General features: G+C 42.6%; 3 protein-coding genes across 3 annotated transcripts in view; all 3 read left to right on the forward strand.

The window, feature by feature from the left end:
- The window catches only part of LOC115162891 (transcription factor Dp-2-like), a 32,818-nt gene extending 23,132 nt beyond the window's left edge, over window positions 1–9,686 (forward strand). Inside the window, exons 4-7 of the mRNA XM_029714392.1 lie at window positions 5,844–6,006; window positions 7,155–7,301; window positions 8,083–8,151; window positions 9,042–9,686. Coding sequence (XP_029570252.1) covers window positions 5,844–6,006; window positions 7,155–7,301; window positions 8,083–8,118 — 346 coding nt within the window. The 3' untranslated portion in view covers window positions 8,119–8,151; window positions 9,042–9,686. The remainder of the gene's footprint in view (window positions 1–5,843; window positions 6,007–7,154; window positions 7,302–8,082; window positions 8,152–9,041) is intronic.
- A 1,763-nt stretch (window positions 9,687–11,449) lies between these two features.
- Window positions 11,450–13,760, forward strand: LOC115162893 (transcription factor Dp-2-like). Its single transcript, XM_029714393.1, has 3 exons — window positions 11,450–12,315; window positions 12,416–12,443; window positions 12,730–13,760. The coding sequence occupies exons 1-3, from the start codon at window positions 12,222–12,224 to the stop codon at window positions 12,884–12,886; spliced, it is 279 nt and encodes a 92-aa protein (XP_029570253.1). The 5' UTR covers window positions 11,450–12,221; the 3' UTR covers window positions 12,887–13,760.
- A 3,824-nt stretch (window positions 13,761–17,584) lies between these two features.
- Window positions 17,585–18,337, forward strand: part of atp1b3b (ATPase Na+/K+ transporting subunit beta 3b) — a 29,939-nt gene continuing 29,186 nt past the window's right edge. Inside the window, exon 1 of the mRNA XM_029714394.1 lies at window positions 17,585–17,912. Within this exon, the coding sequence (XP_029570254.1) occupies window positions 17,792–17,912 (121 nt within the window). The 5' untranslated portion in view covers window positions 17,585–17,791. The remainder of the gene's footprint in view (window positions 17,913–18,337) is intronic.

The raw sequence follows: 18,337 nt of genomic DNA on the forward strand, positions 1-18,337 counted from the left end.
GTATTTTCGTAAATAACAGCTGTTTCACGATATCTAAGGAAGTCTCAAGGTTTTGCTCGATAAGCTGTAGACTACATTATCTACCTAGAGAGTTTTCATCTGTATTTTTTGTAGCTGTCTACATACCACCATAAACTGATGCTGGCACTAAGACCGCACTCAATGAGCTGTATTCCGCCATAAGCAAACAGGAAAATGCTCACCCAGAGGCGGCGCTCCTAGTAGCCGGGGACTTTAATGCAGGGAAACTTAATTCCGTCTAACCAAATTTCTGTCAGCATGTTAAATGTGCAACCAAAGGAAAAATAACTCTGGACCACCTTTACTCCACACACAGAGACGCATACAAAGCTCTCACTCGCCCTACATTTGGCAAATCTGACCATAATTCTATCCTCCTGATTCCTGCTTACAAGCAAAAATTAAAGCAGTAAGCACCATTTACTCGATCAATAAAAAAGTGGTCAGATGAGGCAGATGCTAAGCTACAGGACTGTTTTGCTAGCACAGACTGGAATGTGTTTCGGGATTCCTCTGATGGCATTGAAGAGTACACCACATCAGTCATTTGCTTCATCAATGAGTGCATCGATGACGTTGTCCCCACAGTGACCGTACGTACAGACCCCAACCAGAAGCCATGGATTACAGGCAACATCCGCACTGAGCTAAAGGCTAGAGCTGCCGCTTTCAAGGAGCGGGACTCTAACACGGAAGCTTATAAGAAATTCCACCATGCCCTCCGACAAACCATCAAACAGGGAAAGCATCAATACAGGACTAAGATCGAACCGTACTACACCGGCTCTGATGCTCGTCAGATGTGGCAGGGCTTGCAAACCATTACAGACTACAAGGGGAAGCACAGCCGAGAGCTGCCCAGTGACACGAGCCTACCAGATGAGCTAAACTACTTCTATGCTCGCTTTGAGGCAAATAACACTGAAACATGCATGAGAGCACCAGCTGTTCCGGAAGACTGTGTGATCACAACATTCACAAGGCTGCAGGGCCAGACGGATTACCAGGATGTGTACTGCGAGCATGCGCTGACCAACTGGCAAGTGTCTTCACTGACATTTTCAACCTCTCCTTGTCCAAGTCTGTAAGACCAAACATTTTTTAAGCAGACCACCATCTGCTTAAAAAATGTTGGTCTTACAGATTTGGACAAGGAGAGGTTGAAAATGTCAGTTAAGACACTGTGCCCAAGAACACTAAAATAACCTGCCTAAATGACTGCAGACCCGTAGCACTCACGTCTGTAGCCATGAAGTGCTTTGAAAGGCTAGTCATGGCTCACATCAACACCATTATCCCAGAAACCCTAGACCCACTCCAATTTGCATACTGACCTAACAGATCCACAGATGATGCAATCTCTATTGCACTCCACACTGCACTCCACACTGCCCTTTAACACCTGGACAATGGGAACACCTATGTGAGAATGCTATTCATTGACTACAGCTCAGCGTTGAATACCATCTAACCTGTTGTATTCAGCTCATGTGACCAATACAATTTGATTTTATAACCAAATTAAGGGAGAAGTTGAAACGTCATGTTGAATGACTGGACCAGACAATGTTTTGGACACAGGCTGCACCTTGCAATCGTCAGGCTATGTGTTACATGTTTTTAAGGCATGATTGGGCCAACTTCTAAATAATTACACAATCATAAGCTAAATAATTAACCTAGGTTATTTAAGAACTCATAATTGTAAAATAGGAAATAGGAACTCATGTTATTCATTAATTAATAAGTGCTGCGCTTATAGCACACTATATTTTCATGATCATGTTCAAAATGTATGTTTGTTAAAAACTTCTTAGGGATAGGGGCAGTATTTTCACTTCCGTATTTTCACTTCCGTATGAAAAGCGTGCCCAAAGTAAACTGCCTGTTACTCAGGCCCAGAAGCTAGGATATGCATATAGATTTGGATAGAAAACACTCTGAAGTTTCTAAAACTGTTAGAATAATGTCTGAGTATAACATAACTGATTTGGCAGGCGAAACCCCGAGCACAATCCATCCAGGGAAAAATGTTTTTGAGGTCATTGTGTTTTCCAATGATTTCTATGGGAAACCTGATTTATTAGGGCCTAGATTGCAGTTCCTATGGCTTCCACTAAATATCAACAGTCTTCAGAAATTGGTCCGTGTTTTTCTTTTGAGAAATGAAGAAGTAGTGCTGTTCTTTGTACGTGTCACTCTAAAGAGCTCTAGTATTTTGGTGCGCGTGAACAGGAGCGCGCTCTGTGTTATTTTTCTTCGGTATTGGAAACAGATTATCTCGTCTGTTGATTATTTACATTTTAGGATACCTGAGGTTGGATTAGGAACGTTGTTTGAAATGTTTGGACCAAGTTTACAGGTAACTTATTAGATACTTTGTAGTCATTTTGGGCGAGTTGGAACCGGTGTATTTCTGAATCAAACGCGCCAAATAAATGGACATTTTGGGGATATAAAGAAGGAACTTACCAAACAAAACGACCATTCATTGTGTCACTGAGAGATTTGGGATTGCAAAAAGAAGAAGATCTTCAAAGGTAAGGCATTTATTATATCGTTATTTCTGACTTTTGTGTCGCACCTGCCTGGTTGAAAAATGATCTTCATGTGTTTGTATGCGGGGTGCTGTCCTCAGATAATCGCATGGTGTGCTTTCGCCGTAAAGCCTTTTTGAAATCTGACACAGCGGCTGGATTAACAAGAAGTTAAGCTTTATTTTGATGTATTACATCAATTTTCGTGAATATTTATATTTCTGTAGTTTGAATTAGGCGGTCTGCAATTTCACCGGATGTTGTCAAATCTATCCCGCTAACGGGATTGGCGCATTAAGGGATCACTAAGAGGTTTTAAGTAATAATCCTATCTATTATAATATGTAGCCTGTAACATTGTTGGAAAATATTTGTTTCTTTTGATTTAGTGTTCAGTTAGCTAGCTACAGTAGGTGTTCGTTCATATGATCTATTTTTAGAAGTGATGTTCTCTACCCTTACAGTTGTTTTAACCATGTCTGATGGAATTACCATATTTTTTACCCTAGTGTTCAAAAATTCATAATCGAAATTTCAATATCTGGCCAAAAAATGCTATGAGATATTTTGTCCAAATCCTGCCGCCCTAGAGTGTGTGTGGAAATGGTTCCTTGAGCAAGATGCACTCAAATTTTAAAGGCATGTGAGAGTCTGTGCGTTCTGCATGCCACGTTCTCAGCAGTGAATAATTAATTCAACACATAGTAAGACCTATGAGACCAAACCCTCTCTCTCCCTCCCTCCTTCTACTTCTATCCTTTTAAAACTCACAACTCTTTCTCACTTACACTGCGCAACTAAGTATTCTCTCCATGTTTGGTCCTCGTAAGCTCAGATCTCTGCTCTCTTTTCCTCTCTCTGTTCTGTCCATCTCTTCTGTCGTCTATGATTTATTCTTCCCTCTCCCCACTCACAAGCACCAGGTGAGAGGAGCTCCCCCCCCTCCCCCCCTGCACACTGTGTCGGATGTGTTGGCTCTGAGCTGTGCTGTTCAGTGAAAGGTCATCCCTCTCCCCTCCTCCCCCACTGATCCACTCTGCAGACACACTGCCAAGAAACACTCCTCAGACTCCCAATACAGCACCAGCCATGGTGCAGAGCGGCAGCTCTGTTGCTAAGGAGAAAAAGTGCCTCTGTTGTTTGTGCGTTTCTGCGTAACCGAGTGTGTTGTTTCTTCCTCACACCGACTGATTACAATCCCTCTATCTGTTATGGCACATTCACCACCAGCCTGTTTCTCCTTTTCTCTCTCTCTCTCCCCCCTAGCTGGGGTTCTGGAACTAACATGTCCTGACAACTGGAACCCTAAGCTTCCACCACGCTGCGCCTTACCCATCGTCACTTCCTACCTCATACACTACACACACACACAGTCGTCCCCTCTGCGTGTGTGTGTGTGCTCCACAGAGAGCCAGTTATGTAACGAGCGGCTCTGAAGTTGTCTCCTCCTCTCTACTGTACTAGGTGTTAGAGTGAACTGCGCTGTGTGGGAGAGGGTGCATATGTTTGTGTACTGCAAGGATGGGGAATGTTTGTCAGTGGACACTTGATTGCTCACTCATTTGGCTGCGTGTGTGCGTCTGTCTTTGCATGTCTACTTGTTAATTCTCCCTCGTTTTTTCTCCCTGTCCACTCTCTGCTCTCTCCTTCTCTCTGTTCCTTTCTTTCACTGTTCCCTTTCTCTCACACACAAATGCACTCATGCATATTCGCATTCTTTTTTCCCCCCTCTCCATGCTCCACTACCCCCCCCCCCCCCCCCCCTCAGTTTCTCTTGGTGCGTAAATCACAGAGAATGAGCCCCTGAATGAGCAAGTGATTGTATCACTGCTGTGTGGGCGGCTCATCTCATGTAGCCTAACGGTTCATAACAGATGATTTTCTCTTGTTTGTATTCACGTTCGCCCAAAGTTCTCTTGTTTCTGCTGATTTGAGAATGAGATTTTTGTACTGTGTGTGTGTGTGTGTGTGTACACACACACACATCTGATCCTCTTGAAATTATGAACAGTGCTTCAGTTACATATTTAGGCGGTGACTCGTAATGAAAATCGAGAATCCCTCTCCTCCATTCCCCTCTCCCTGGGGGGTAGCCCTACAGGGAGCTAGAGGAACCATGTTACACTGGAGCCATTGTGAGAAGGAGGACATGTGTGCCTGCAACACAGCAAATGGAAGAGGACTTGTGTGGCAGCGTGCCGTGACTCCAGCATTCGACATGCTTTGATTTTTTTGTACTGTTCTGAATGGCCAGTGATATAATCACAAATACACACTGCATAACCTCAATGGAAAGAACTAGCTAGCAGCAAGGTGCGTGTGTGTGCTAATGCAGGGAGTCTGATATGTGATTCCCAGAGAGAGAGACACACACACACACACACACACACACTCCTAATAATTGAGATTCAGCCTTCAAAACTGCACTCATCTGATAAATTCTCTAGGAGTGTAGAGGGGTAGAAAATGCTGCTCCAACCACAACCATGGGTGCGTCTCAAATGGCACCCTATTCCCTACATTGTGCACTACTTTTGACCAGAACCTTGTGGGATAGTGCATTATATAGGGAATAGGGTGTCATTTGGGACTCACCCCATTACTATAGTCTATACCCAATAGTGCTATTACCCTTCAGCCTTTGGGATAGTTTAAAATAAACTCACCAATATCAGTGTAAGTATTATGAGTACGCATCGACACATTTGCTCTGCATATGCACTGAGTGTAAAGCCATACACTAATTTGAAGCATCAATGAGTGGTGCATCTAAATGAGCGCGCGTCACATGATTCTGAGACCACACATTGAAGGCGAGTGTCCAAAGCGTTAGCGGGTGCACGATCTATGGTCTTCACATACATGCCAAACTCCATCATGCTTATGTTAATGTGTCATGGTTTTCACAAGTGTGCTTTTGCTTGTGCCATTGTTGGAGAGAAACTCATCATTTCACATTAGTTTGGAATTATTGTATACATTGTATTGTCTGATCCACTGAGTCCATTGAGTGGTATATCGTTTAGATTTTTATGAGCCTGTGTGTGGTGATGTTTGACAAATAAGTGTAGAGTTGGAGGTGTAGTGTGTGTGTGTGTGTGTTTAGAGTTGTGTGTGTGTGTGTGTGTGTGCGGTGTCATCTTGGTTAACATTTCACTGTACTGTTTGCATCTACTATGTCCTGTGTATGTGACAAATAAACGATTATTTGATCTGTGTAACAGATAGCCCTAGACGTCTAATCATTAATGTGTCGGTTGCTTCTTTGTGATCTCTCCACCACAGCAATCGGCTGAAGAAGGGCGATAAGAACGGGAAGGGCCCGAGTCATTTCTCCATGAAGGCGTGTGCAAAGGTGCAGAAGAAAGGCAACACGTCCTTGAACGAGGTGGCCGACGATCTGGTGGCTGAGTTCACCCACTCCACCACCGTCATGGCCACAGACTCGGTGAGTCCGTAAATACTATGATAGTTGAGTAGACGCTTTCATCCAAAACCACTTACGGTTGACAGTGACACAGTCAGTATATGTGGCCAATGCAGGAATCAAAACCACAACCCTGGGTAGTGTTCATTAGGCACCAAACAGAAGAAAATGGAATGAAACAGGCAGGGACTACCTGGAGAAAACGGTGCTTGTCTTTCAGTTATATTTTCCATTGCATGCCCTAATGAACACAACCCTGGTGTTGCCAAGCCCCGTGGTCCTCTAACCCATTGTGCCAGTAGAATGATAAAGTATTTCTGACTATACTTTAGCCAATGCCTCTAACGTCCCCTTTCATGCATAAATAAAGAACAAACCGATCTGGCCAACAGGCTAGTGGATAACACTCAACACGTGGTTCTTTTAATTCTTCTTGTTTATTTGCAATGTACATTTTTCTTCTTGTTTGTGAGAAAATTGTTGTACTCGGGACACCATTGGGAATGAGACCCTGGTCTCATTGGGCTACCCTGAATTAATAAAAGTTAATACAAAATATGTCCAATTTGACATTAGAGCAAAACAGCGATGCATTTTTCTTTGCAGCTAAATGTTAGATACGTTTGTTTTTCCATTCATAAGCTGTTCAAGATAAGCAATTAACGAATGACAGCTTTGAGGTCATAGAGACTATGGAATGTTGATTATGTTGCAAACGGTTCCCTTGCGTCCCAAAGCATTGTGTTGGAGGAGTCCGACTGAAAGTTAGGCTCTTTTAATAGTGGGGAGGGAGCCAACCTCTGAATACTTTCCGGTATTAATAATGACATGGCCCCATAAAATTGCTTGGCCCCAGCCCTAATCTGCTTACTTCCTGTGGAATGTTAAAAAGTATCATTAATTAAAAACAGATTAACCATGAGGGCTAGGCTAGCAGTCAGTGCGCCTCCGGAGGGGTAGTGGGTAGTCCTGGCCAGGGACACACACCATGGAGCAGTTACTAATGAGATGACCCTTGACCCCCCCCAAGACAAGCCTAGAATCATAACCTCTTCTCTGCTATTCTGTTTCCTTGCTCTTCTCTTATTTTTTTGGTCTATTTTCTTTACTCACTTCTCTTTCATTTGATCTTTCCTCACTCTTCTCTCTCTCTCCCCCTCCCTCCCCAGCAGGTGTATGACCAGAAGAACATCCGCAGGCGCGTGTATGACGCCCTCAACGTGCTGATGGCCATGAACATCATCTCCAAGGAGAAGAAGGAGATCCACTGGATTGGCCTGCCCACCAACTCAGCCCAGGATTGTCAAAACCTGAAGGTGATCTTACACACACATTTTAAACCAGCAGAGTTCTCTCTGGAAGCTGAAAGTGAGCCTTGACAGCCACTCCCATGACATCTGTCACTGTCACCGCAGGAAAAGAGGGACAGGGGGACGGAGAGAAAGGGGTGAGGGGAGCACAGACAAAGGAAATGGGAAGAAAAACGAAAGACCCTTTCAGTTCTCATCTGTATCATGTGTCAACTTCCTGCAGAATATAGATCTGTCACGATAAACACACGAACACACACAGTGACCCATTCTGGTGGAGGACTAGGAATAAGGGAGTGGGGAGATGGAGAGTAGAGTACTCCTACAGCTGGCCTGTTTTGACAGCAGAGGACTTTCGCAATCCATCACTACTGTCTGACAATACAAATAGTAATTGTCTTGCTTTAGTCTGGTCAGTTACTTAAAGAACAACACTAACTGTCTGAGTGGTGGGATATGGGTAGGGTTCTGTTGGAGCACAGCGTTAAGGTGGAGGTTGGATGGAGGAGGGGCACAGACAGTACACTGACCAGCACCACCGCTGACCATCTACATCTAGTCAATAACTTCCAGACCCTGTCATGACCATGGCCACCCATTGGAGGCTTCAAGAAGCACTCCAAAATAGCTCCATATGCTGATCTAGCTACTTTTGTATGTTTCTTTTGAAATTGCTTGTTTGTTTTGCTTTACCAGCACTTTGAGATTCTTTATGTGATGTATTACTATTAGACAGTTGTTATACCAGTTCTTTCTAAAATGCTTAATAAACTGTTTCTCTAATCAGGTGGAGAAACAGAAACGCCTGAATAGGATCAGGTAGAAGAGAACTCAACTGGATGAACTCATACTGCAGGTACGTGTGTGTGTGTGTGTGTGTGTGTGTGTGTGTGTGTGTGTGTGTGTGTGTGTGTGTGTGTGTGTGTGTGTGTGTGTGTGTGTGTGTGTGTGTGTACGCTTATCTCTTTGTGTGTGTGCGAGGGAGAGAGGGGAAAGTCCGATGCCTTGGTCGTGAGTGATGAGCTAGGAAGCTGTCCATCTATAAATCCATTGAAAAAAAACAGCTTATCGTTAGCATCTCAATAGCATATGAAAGGGAACTTTTGTATGACCCCTTGGAGTTCCCAGGGGGCCAGAGGGTGTGGATGTGGGCGTGGTCGGAGTTCTCTTGATTTATTACTTCTCCCTGTGAGAAAGACTTGGCGATCACCGAAATGTATTCGCAGTCTGTTTCTTGAAATGTACCGCACCACGGATAGTTGTCATTCATTGCATCTCCGATTGATGGTGTGTTGTGGCTACATTTTGCTCTGCCCTAATGAAGGTTACTCACTCTAAAGCGAGATTTAAGCTTCAGTCTAAGCTCCTATTCCTCTGAGGTTTTCCCTCAGAATCGATTTAGCCACGATATACTAGGGCTTGGTGTTTTTCCTGACCACATAACCTGACCAGGAAAGACTCGTGGCCCCACGCCCATGTATGATGTAGTTCCACTCATGAACAATACACGCTCAACCTTCAGAGATTGAAAATGTGTATGTGGGGATAAAAGTTTTTGAAGTATGTATTGGTAAGATTAGCTGTAGTTGTAGTAACAATGTATTTAAAACTGTCTGTGTGGATAGGTGTGTTCGAAAGTTTGCACTTTAGGACCAACGGAAGATTGATGGAATACCGTAGCCAGGCGAACGAAATCAAATGCACCTAAAATGTGTTTCTAAACATTGCTCGTCTCTCCTCAAACAGCAAATCTCTCAAGAACCTAGTGCAGAGAAACAAAGCCCCCCCCTCCCCTTCCAGCTCTGTCATCCAGCTCCCCTTCATCGTCCTCAACACAGACGTACACACCGTCATCGACTGCTCCATCTCCAGCAACAAGTATGTGTCACCGCAATGTCTTCACCCTAATGCCTATTACAAAGACAAGTCCAGGTCACTTATTACTGAATCGCTTATCCAAATGCCACAGTAGCATAACACACATGCTCATTGCGCCTTTATCATTAAAATGCCAACACTTCTCCTGCAGTGCTAAGAGTAAATTCAGTTAGGATCACAAGGTTTTGCCGTGATTAAAATATATGCGATTTATACGGATGGCTACCACAATAATCGCCGACTCTCTGTAGGTAGCCAGGACAAACATATATTTTCACGATTTCACTAATATCATCAAAATCAATAAGTCATAGCACGTTTTTGTTCTCATTCAGTAGTTTTTACCTGATAAAGTAGAATCCTGTTGAAAAATAATATTAAAACGTACCATTTATATTCCTGAAACATAGATTGAAAATTTGCTGCTTCCTGTTGTAATGGCTTTTGATTCATGGCCAAGTGTCAAAACACTGGTTTTAGATGTCCAGATAAATAATCAACATGCTGAAATAAGTATTTTGAAGACCAATTCATGAAAGTTACTCCCTACACACACGTGTCACACTTTTGTTCACACTACTTGTATTTTACTAAATTAGTAACTTATAAACTGCACACGCACCAATATTTACCAAGCGGTCACTCGACTGGAATTGATTAGCTTCACACTCAACACGGGAAACTTAAGCGTGAAAAACCCAGCAGCATTGCAGTTCTTGACTCAAACTGGTGCGCCTGGCACCTACTACCATACCCCGTTCAAAGGGACTTAATTATTTTGTCTTGCCCATTCACCCTCTGAATGGCACGCATACACAATCCAAGTCTCAATTGTTTCCTCCCCTTCATCTACACTGATTGAAGTGGATTAAACAAGTAGCATCAATAAGGGATCATAGCTCTTACCTAGTCTGTCTGTCATGGGAAAAGCAGATATTCATGTTTTGTACACTGTGTATACAGTGCATTCGGAAAGTATTCAGACCCCTTGACTTTCTTCCACATTTTGTTACGTAACAGCCTTATTCTGAAATTGATTAAATCGTTTTTTCCCTTCATCAATCTACACACAATGCCCCATAGTGACAAAGCAAAAACTTTTGTATTAAAAATAAAGAATGGAAATATCACATTTACATAAGTATTTAGACCATTTACTCAGTACTTTGGCAGCGATTACAGCCTTGAGTATGACGCTACAAGCTTGGCACACCTGTATTTGGGGAGTTTCTCCCATTGTTCTCAGCAGATCCTCTCAAGCTCTGTCAGGTTTGATAGGGAGCGACATGTCCCAAAGCCACTCCTGCGTTGTCTTGGCTTAGGGTCATTGTTCTGTTGGAAGGTGTACTTTGGCCCAGTCTGAGGTCCTGAGCACTCTGGAGCAGGTTTTCATCAAGGATCTCTCTGTACTTTGCGCCGTCCATCTTTCCCTCGATACTGACTAGTCTCCCAGTCTCTGCCGCTGAAAAACATTCCCACAGCATGATGCTGCCACCACCATGCTTCACCATAGGGATGGTGCAAGGTTTCCTCCAGACGTGTGGCTTGGCATTCAGGCCAAAGATTTCAATCTTGGTTTCATCAGACCAAAGAATCTTGTTGTCATGTGCCTTTTACCGAGGAGTGGCTTCCGTCTGGCCACTCTACCATAAAGGCCTGATTGGTGGAGTGCTGCAGAGATGGTTGTCCTTCTGGAAGGTCTCCCATCTCCACAAAGGTACTCTGGAGCTCTGTCAGAAAGACCAGGGATCCCATCGCTGACCAAGGCCCTTCTCCCCCGATTGCTCAGTTTGGTCGGATGGCCAGCTCTAGGAAGAGTCTTGGTGGTTCCAAACTTCTTCCATTTAAGAATGATGGAGGCCACTGCGTTCCTGGGGACCTTCAATGCTGCATAAATTTTTTTGGTACCCATCCTTAGATCTGTGCCTCGACACAATCCTGTCTCAGAGCTCTGGGGATAAGTCTTTCGACCTCAGGGCTTGGTTTTTGCTCTGACATACACTGTCAACTGTGTATGATGGACAGGTGTGTGCCTTTCCAAATCAATTGAATTTACTACAGGTGGAAACATCTCAAGGGTGATCAATGGAAACAGGATGCACCTGAGCAAAATGTCAAGTCTCATAGCAAAGGGTCTGAATACTTATGTAAATAAGGTATTTCTGTTTTTTATATTTGCTCAAATTTCAAAAAAATTGTTTTGGCCTTGTCATTATGGGCTGTTGTGTGTAGATTGAGGGGGAAAAAATGTTTTTTACATTTTAGAAAAAGGCTGTTATGTAACAAAATGTGGAAAAAGTCAAGGAAGGGGTCTGACTGAATGCACTGTATCTTTGAGACAATTATTTTGGTAGATAGCCAAGAAAGGAAACAACACTTTTTTTACAGGATAATGTGAAGGATCACCACCTCACATCGGTTTAATAAATAGCGATAGGGTTTGGCTTTCATTTTACTGATAGCATAACCCTCAAATCCATGAATTCATGTCAGGCCAGAGACATTTATAGGAGGAGTGGATATTTATTAATTTTTTTGCCACCGTGGTCTGAAAATGACAGTTGCGTCCCTCTACAGACTGACATGTATGACAAAAAAACTCAGATATTAATCTGTTTTAAGCAATCCTTTTTGTGAGATCGTGATGACTATAAACTTTAATACTAACAATTAACCATTCTGAGGTAAAAAGTATGTGCATTTCCTGTAATATTGTGTGGTGAAAACTTTAGTCTGTGTAATGTAGTAACACCTTCTGTCCACCATAGACAAATTAGCGTAATATAACATAATGAAATAGGTCAAAGTAATTCTATATTTTAATATATGATGACAGTAAATGTAGCACACTCACCCATTATTACAATGACATCTATTTCATCCTACTTTAACCATTTTAAAAACACAATTTAACCAGTCACTCCAGACTAGAGCTTCCATATGGTCTGTGCAGCAGGCTGAACGTTTGACGTCCCTACTGTCGATGCGAATACCTTTTCAACTTCAACAACACCTTTGAGATCCACTACGACAGAGATTCTGAAGAGCATGGGGTTGTCCCTGGAGAGTGGGAAGTGCACCGCAGACAATCTCGTCCTGGCCAAGTCCCTCATTCCCAGGTCCCTGGAGATCTACATCATAGGTGAGAGCTGGAAAATGGCATTCATTGACAAGCATTTTTGACGTGTGTGGAAACAGGCCATTTCTGTCATTTCAATCTGTCCTCGTCTCTCCTCCCACAGGCATGGCCAGAGGCACCCGTCAAACAAGGTAGATTACCTCTCATAACTTTTCAATCAAAACTGTGATTTGAACACAATCCACTACCAAATAGGAACACTGTGGCTCTGTTCAAAAGTAGTGCACTATATAGGGAATAAGGTGCCATTTGGGATGTAGCCAGGAAATTATTCTGTTTTTGTGTGGCAAAATGTTTTGTTGCACACCTTACTGATAACAGAAAAGCTCAAGCCATATAAATGACTTAAGGTGGCATGATTGATTTTAATTTGAGAACTGAAGTGACTGACCAGTGGTGTGGGTTGTCGTGTTTCAGCTCTTTCCCAGATGACCTGGACTCTGCCTCTTTGAATGGAAGGAGGAGCTACAGCCACAGTAGCACCACCCTCTCCGAGTCTCGAGGCCAGACGCCCAGCTCCTTCAACGAGGAAGAGGAGGACGATGATGACGACAAACCCTCTTCCCCAGAGTGACTGATGGACAGACAGCTAGCCAGGCATCAGTGATGCACCATACCTCTCTCTCTGAGACAGGACTCTCATCTCCTACTCTGTTCACATGGGGAATGGGAGTTCTCTGGGGATGTGGCCAGATGTACAGGAAATAGGTTGCCAGCCATTCAGGTCTATGATATGATATTTTAGAAGCATTTATATATCTGTTTCTGTCTTAATTTCTCTCTTGTTGTTATTTTTGTAAATGTCTTCATGGCTGCTGCCCCTGTATTTCCTGCAGTGGCGAAAAGGTTCCAAATTGTTCTGCCAAGAGGCGATATCTGCGTAATCTCCCGGAAAAAAAGGTCTGTTTTTAGATGGAGTGCAATGTTTTGTAGTCATTTTCTACTCTACATAAGTGCTAGAGGAGTGAAGCTGTGCATAAAAACGCTCACACTGCCGTGGCACACCACAGACTCGTGATCGAATATTTTTCAGGATTATTGAAAATGTCTTCTTATTTATTTCCCTGTTACAATAAAACATGTCAAACGTATAGGAATAGTACGTGTGGTGATGTATGCTAGTGGTTTGACTTTCTGTTCCTCCTTTAACGCAATGTTTGTCTAATCAATGGGATCCCGTCCGATCCTATTCTAAGTTTGCATTTTAATTTAAGGTCTGTTTAGGTTAATAGAAGGGGATTTCTAGGCTTCTTTGAACCACCCCAAAACATTCTGTAAAATATATATATTTTTTACGCTACTTATGATACTCCTTTAATATTTTTTGCAGTTTAATGTCAGCCATTAGATGCAACTGTGTGGAAAGATGCCAGCAGTAACCTTTAACCCAGGTATTAGCCCTACCAAGGGTACATTATGAGTAAATGTTGTTTTATTTTAAGTGTGAACCATTATTAGTCTATCATCAATACCTTTTTTAATATAATCATTGTGCCGATATGTAATGGCCTATTCCGTTCAATGCGTTGCACCCTCCTGAACACAACCTCTGTGTCATTGTGACCTTTGGACCCTTGAGCACGTTAGACCCTCCACTCAGTGGACATTGTACTTGGGGAAATGTGTGTACTCTCTTTTAGAATGTTCTGCTTTGTGGTTGCAGATATGACTGGGTCATTATAATTTTGGCTAAATCAGTATTTTCAAGAAGAATTCTCTCCAAGTTTAGGTATTTATCTCTTGGACACTACATTTCCTTGTGTCAGTAAGCCTTCTATTTAGGACTGTGTTTCTTAGTCCTGGTCCTGGGGTCCCAAAGGGCTGCACATTTTTGTTTTACACACCTGATTCCACTAATCATTGAGTTGATTAGTGGAATTGGGTGTGGTGCTGCTGCCTTAACATTTTTTGCAGCCTTTGGGTCCGCAGGACCAGGATTTAGAAACACTGATTTAGAAAATGTCCTCTTGGTTTAATGGGTAAGATGTTGGTTTGATTGGTGACTAAATTATTAAGTGTGTGGGTAGGTAAAATGTTATGACCCGTTCTTTAATCCTTGAGCGTAATCCTTTGAGAGTAGAAATCCCCAGAGTGAAATCCTCTCTCAGCCTTGCCAAGGCCTTCTGTTTTAGATGGGTGCACCTCAATAGTCTCAAGTAGCTTCCTCTGCACCGATCTGAAATCATGGGATAGGTGAAAGCATTAGTGCAGATTAATTGAGTAGGCATAGAAACTGGAGAGGAAACCACTTTAGACTACTTGAATGTGCCCATTGTAAAACTTCACACTTACATCTAGGGCTCGGCATCTGATCCAACCATAAATTCATACATTGTTTTTCTTTTTTTTTCTTCATTTGACCTTTTTTTTAACTAGGCAAGCCAGTTAAGAACAAATTCTTATTTACAATGACGACCTACTCCGGCCAAACCCTGACGACGCTGGGCAAATTGTGCGCCGCCCCTATGGGACTCCCAATCACGGCCGGATGTGATGCAGCCTGGATTGTGCCCCTGGACTGAGAGGATTCAAGTTCAATATGTAGCTAGATGTAGAAGGCTAATGTTAACAAGCTAACGTTGCCCATGAGAGGAAGTTAGGTTTGTGAGCAAGCATTTTAGCCAGGTAGCCTGTGACAACAAAAAATGAAAGCATGTACTGTATGAAAGTCATAGACTGTTTTGTAAGGTTAGAAAGGTTAGTAAATATGTACTTGCACGAACACACAGACACACACACACACACACACATCAGAACCATGAACAGCCACGTCATATTTCGTTTACGTTGATTGGACTAAATAGTTTCTAGTATCTTTCATTTGTCACTGTATTAGACAAAGCATAGGTGATTTGATGATGTTGAAATGGTGCTGGAATTGTGGAGGCAGCTCCTGTTTCCTTTTCAATTTGCGGTAACTCCGTGGTTCTAAATCAACAGTTGTTTAGTAGTCCGAAAATGTCGGAAACATTAACTTGCTTGACCATGCTGTAGGTCATGTAACTGTTTTTTTATATGCAATATGTTTTGTAGACTTCACCGGACAGAGGTTGCTCATTGGATTTGGGAATTTATTCTGCCACTGTCTTCTTATTGTCTCGGCCTTAGGCCTATATACTGTATCATGGCGGCAAGGCATATGAGCTAACAGGTTATAGAGCAAACAATCAATTATCACAACACAGATTGTAATATGGCTTTTTTTCTGGCTTGGCTTCCCCAGTGATTTTTACCCACGCACCGCTACTGCGCTCTCGGAGTCCCAGAATACCCACATTGTTTATATCCGTTCCTAAATCCAGAGCAGTTTGATTGAACTGCCTTGTAATACTGAAACACTACTTTACCCTAGCTAGTGTGCTAGTGACCATTTTGTTCAAAACTATACAATCTTTATTTTCCATTGAAATGTCTTTGTTTTTTTATTTAACCTTTATTTAACTAGGCAAGCCAGTTAAGAACAAATTCTTATTTACAATGACAGCCTACTGGGGAACAGTGGGTTAACTGCCTTGTTAAGGGGCAGAACGACAGATTTTTACTTTGTCAGCTCGGGGAGTCGATCCAGCAACCTTTCAGGTTCCTGGCCCAATGCTCTAACCAGTAGGTTACCTGCCACCCCAGTTATTTCATAAGAGGCTGGAAGCCCCTCGGGTCAGCCCAGAGCAGTGCCCCGGAGCAGGTTAGTGGTGATGTGGCTTTTTCAAGGTCACAAATGGTACTAGGCACCTGAGATTCTGATGCCAGAATCCCTCCAGTTGCAAGCTCACTCCCACTAGATATTTCCTCTGGCTAAAGAGGAACCTAATTATCAATTTTCTTGGAGAGACCCACCCAAGTAACACACATGCAAACTGAGAGGTTGGAAGTACAGGATCAGCCACAGTGCAGCATCCCTGGAGCAGTGTATGGGTTAAGTGCCTTGCTCAAGGGCAAAAGGTCAGGAGATGGCAGTGGCATCAAATTGTATTTGTCACATGCGCTGAGTACAACAGGTGTAGAACTTACAGTGAAATTGCTTACTTACAAGCCCTTAACAAACACTGCAGTTCAAGAAATTGTTATGAAAATATTTACTAAAGTATTTTATTTTTTTTAAACAGTAACACACAAAAATTACATAATAACGAGGCTATATACAGGGGGTACTGTGTGGGGGTAAAGGTTAATCGAGGTAATCTAGGATACTGGGGTGTAATCATTAGTCCAAACAGTTACAAAATTGTTCAATTTTTCCACCAAAATTAATTTCTATTAGACAAGTTCAGGTAGGTCCCTGCCTGTTTCGTTCCGTTTAAGAAACGTTTTACAGAATCGGCGTAATATATACACCCCTGATGACAGCAACCCTCCAGTTGCAGCTGGCTTCATCAGATTTTTTTCCCTTCAGACCTCTAAACTCTAGGCTCCATGACGGCGTTAACAGAACATATAAACACTGACAAAGTGAAGAACCAGCATCATAGATTGATATGGATGCGGCATTGCCATCACTGAATATTTATCAAATAAAAGGCTATTGATCACAAATATAGGTTAGTCATTGGCCATATGCCTACAGCCTTCTCGATCCTCACCAGAAAGCTATATCGAAATCGGGGATGGGCAACTCAGACCAGGGATAGGCCGGGGCCATTTTCACAAAATAACAGTCGGGGTCTCAACTTACTGTTGAGAGTTAGAATAATACAATACACAAGGTGCAATTTCTAAATTTGGTTGTGCATTGCAATCACTCAATTAGCCCATTTCAGCAAAAATAATTATGATTGGTAAATTAGTCTAGTGGCCAGCTATCTAAACTTGTAAGCATGATCGAATTACCGACTGGGTGGGGCCCATTAATAATCAGTTATCATATTAAAAATGGCTAAATCTTCTCTCCGCCCCATGGCAAATGTATTGAATTGCAGCAAACTTGCTAATAAAACGGCAAAATGTTCTCTATGCCCCATGAGAAAATGTGCAGAATTGTAGGAAATGAACTTTAAAACTTAAATTGTTTCTCTTAGCTGTCATGAGGGGGGCTGCTAAAATGTTTTGCTGACAAGGTTTGAGGTGTATGGATGTGGGTAGGCAGACACACAGCCACTGTGGCCCCTCATGACAAGTTCCGTTTTTTTTGTGTGTCCCATCCCATCAAAGTTGGCCATCCCAATCTAGCCTACTTAAAATCAATAGAACCTTTTAAGATTATAAATAACAAATCAAATGAACCACCCCTCTTGAGTTTTGAATGCCGAAAGTGCGCATGCGCTGAGATGCTTCTAACGCGAATTCTCCTCCAGCTCAGTTGCTGCAGTACTGTAGCGGTGTGGAGAGGGTAACCGGAAAGGACTAGGCTATATTGGGTCGGAAATAACAGTCGATGATTTTTCTTTATATAAAACAGAGGCAATCCATCGTTTATTAACCGTTTCGGCATTATAACATTATTAACCATCTACGGTTTCTCATTTTGAACAACCCAAAGCCAACCATGTCGACCAAGGAGGAGACACCCGCCGCGGACGGAGACAAACCGCAGACGTCCTCCTGGAAAGATTCTATCTACAACCCACGAACAGGAGAGTTTATTGGCCGAACCGCTAAAAGCTGGGGTAAGAAACCGGGTTGTGACGAGATCTGATCGGGTTTGCATATTCAAACAATTAGATTTCCCATTGATGTGACAATTTTATAGCCATACAAAGGCTCATTGACCGGATTTAATCGTTGATCAATGTGAATGCAGCCTTGGATGCAAATGTGTATATTAATTTTGATCATTCAATAAATAGCCTATGTTTTTTTTTTAAAGTAGGCCTACATAACGGAGACGTTTGTTCGTTGTGATTTTCGCCGCAATAATGGCAACAGCCAATCAAAGTTGATCTAATGGGATCGGAATGTTTTTTTCCCCTCTGTAGGCACCTTCCCCCTTATAACCAAATATTCCTTACGGTCACTGATCTACTGACTTTATTTTACACATCAACTGCAATGGCTATAGCCTCGAATACATGGTGTCCTTATGTCCCCGGAC

The sequence above is a fragment of the Salmo trutta genome, chromosome 26, assembly GCF_901001165.1.
Source record: "Salmo trutta chromosome 26, fSalTru1.1, whole genome shotgun sequence".
Taxonomy (NCBI): Eukaryota; Metazoa; Chordata; class Actinopteri; order Salmoniformes; family Salmonidae; genus Salmo; species Salmo trutta.

Bases quoted from the DNA above. Each gene is read 5' to 3' on its own strand.
- LOC115162893 (XM_029714393.1), top strand. From the start codon at position 12,222: ATGGGGTTGTCCCTGGAGAGTGGGAAGTGCACCGCAGACAATCTCGTC. The intron at 12,316-12,415 runs GTGAGAGCTGGA...CTCCTCCCACAG, and splicing joins CCTGGAGATCTACATCATAG to GCATGGCCAGAGGCACCCGT. The intron at 12,444-12,729 runs GTAGATTACCTC...GTCGTGTTTCAG, and splicing joins AGAGGCACCCGTCAAACAAG to CTCTTTCCCAGATGACCTGG.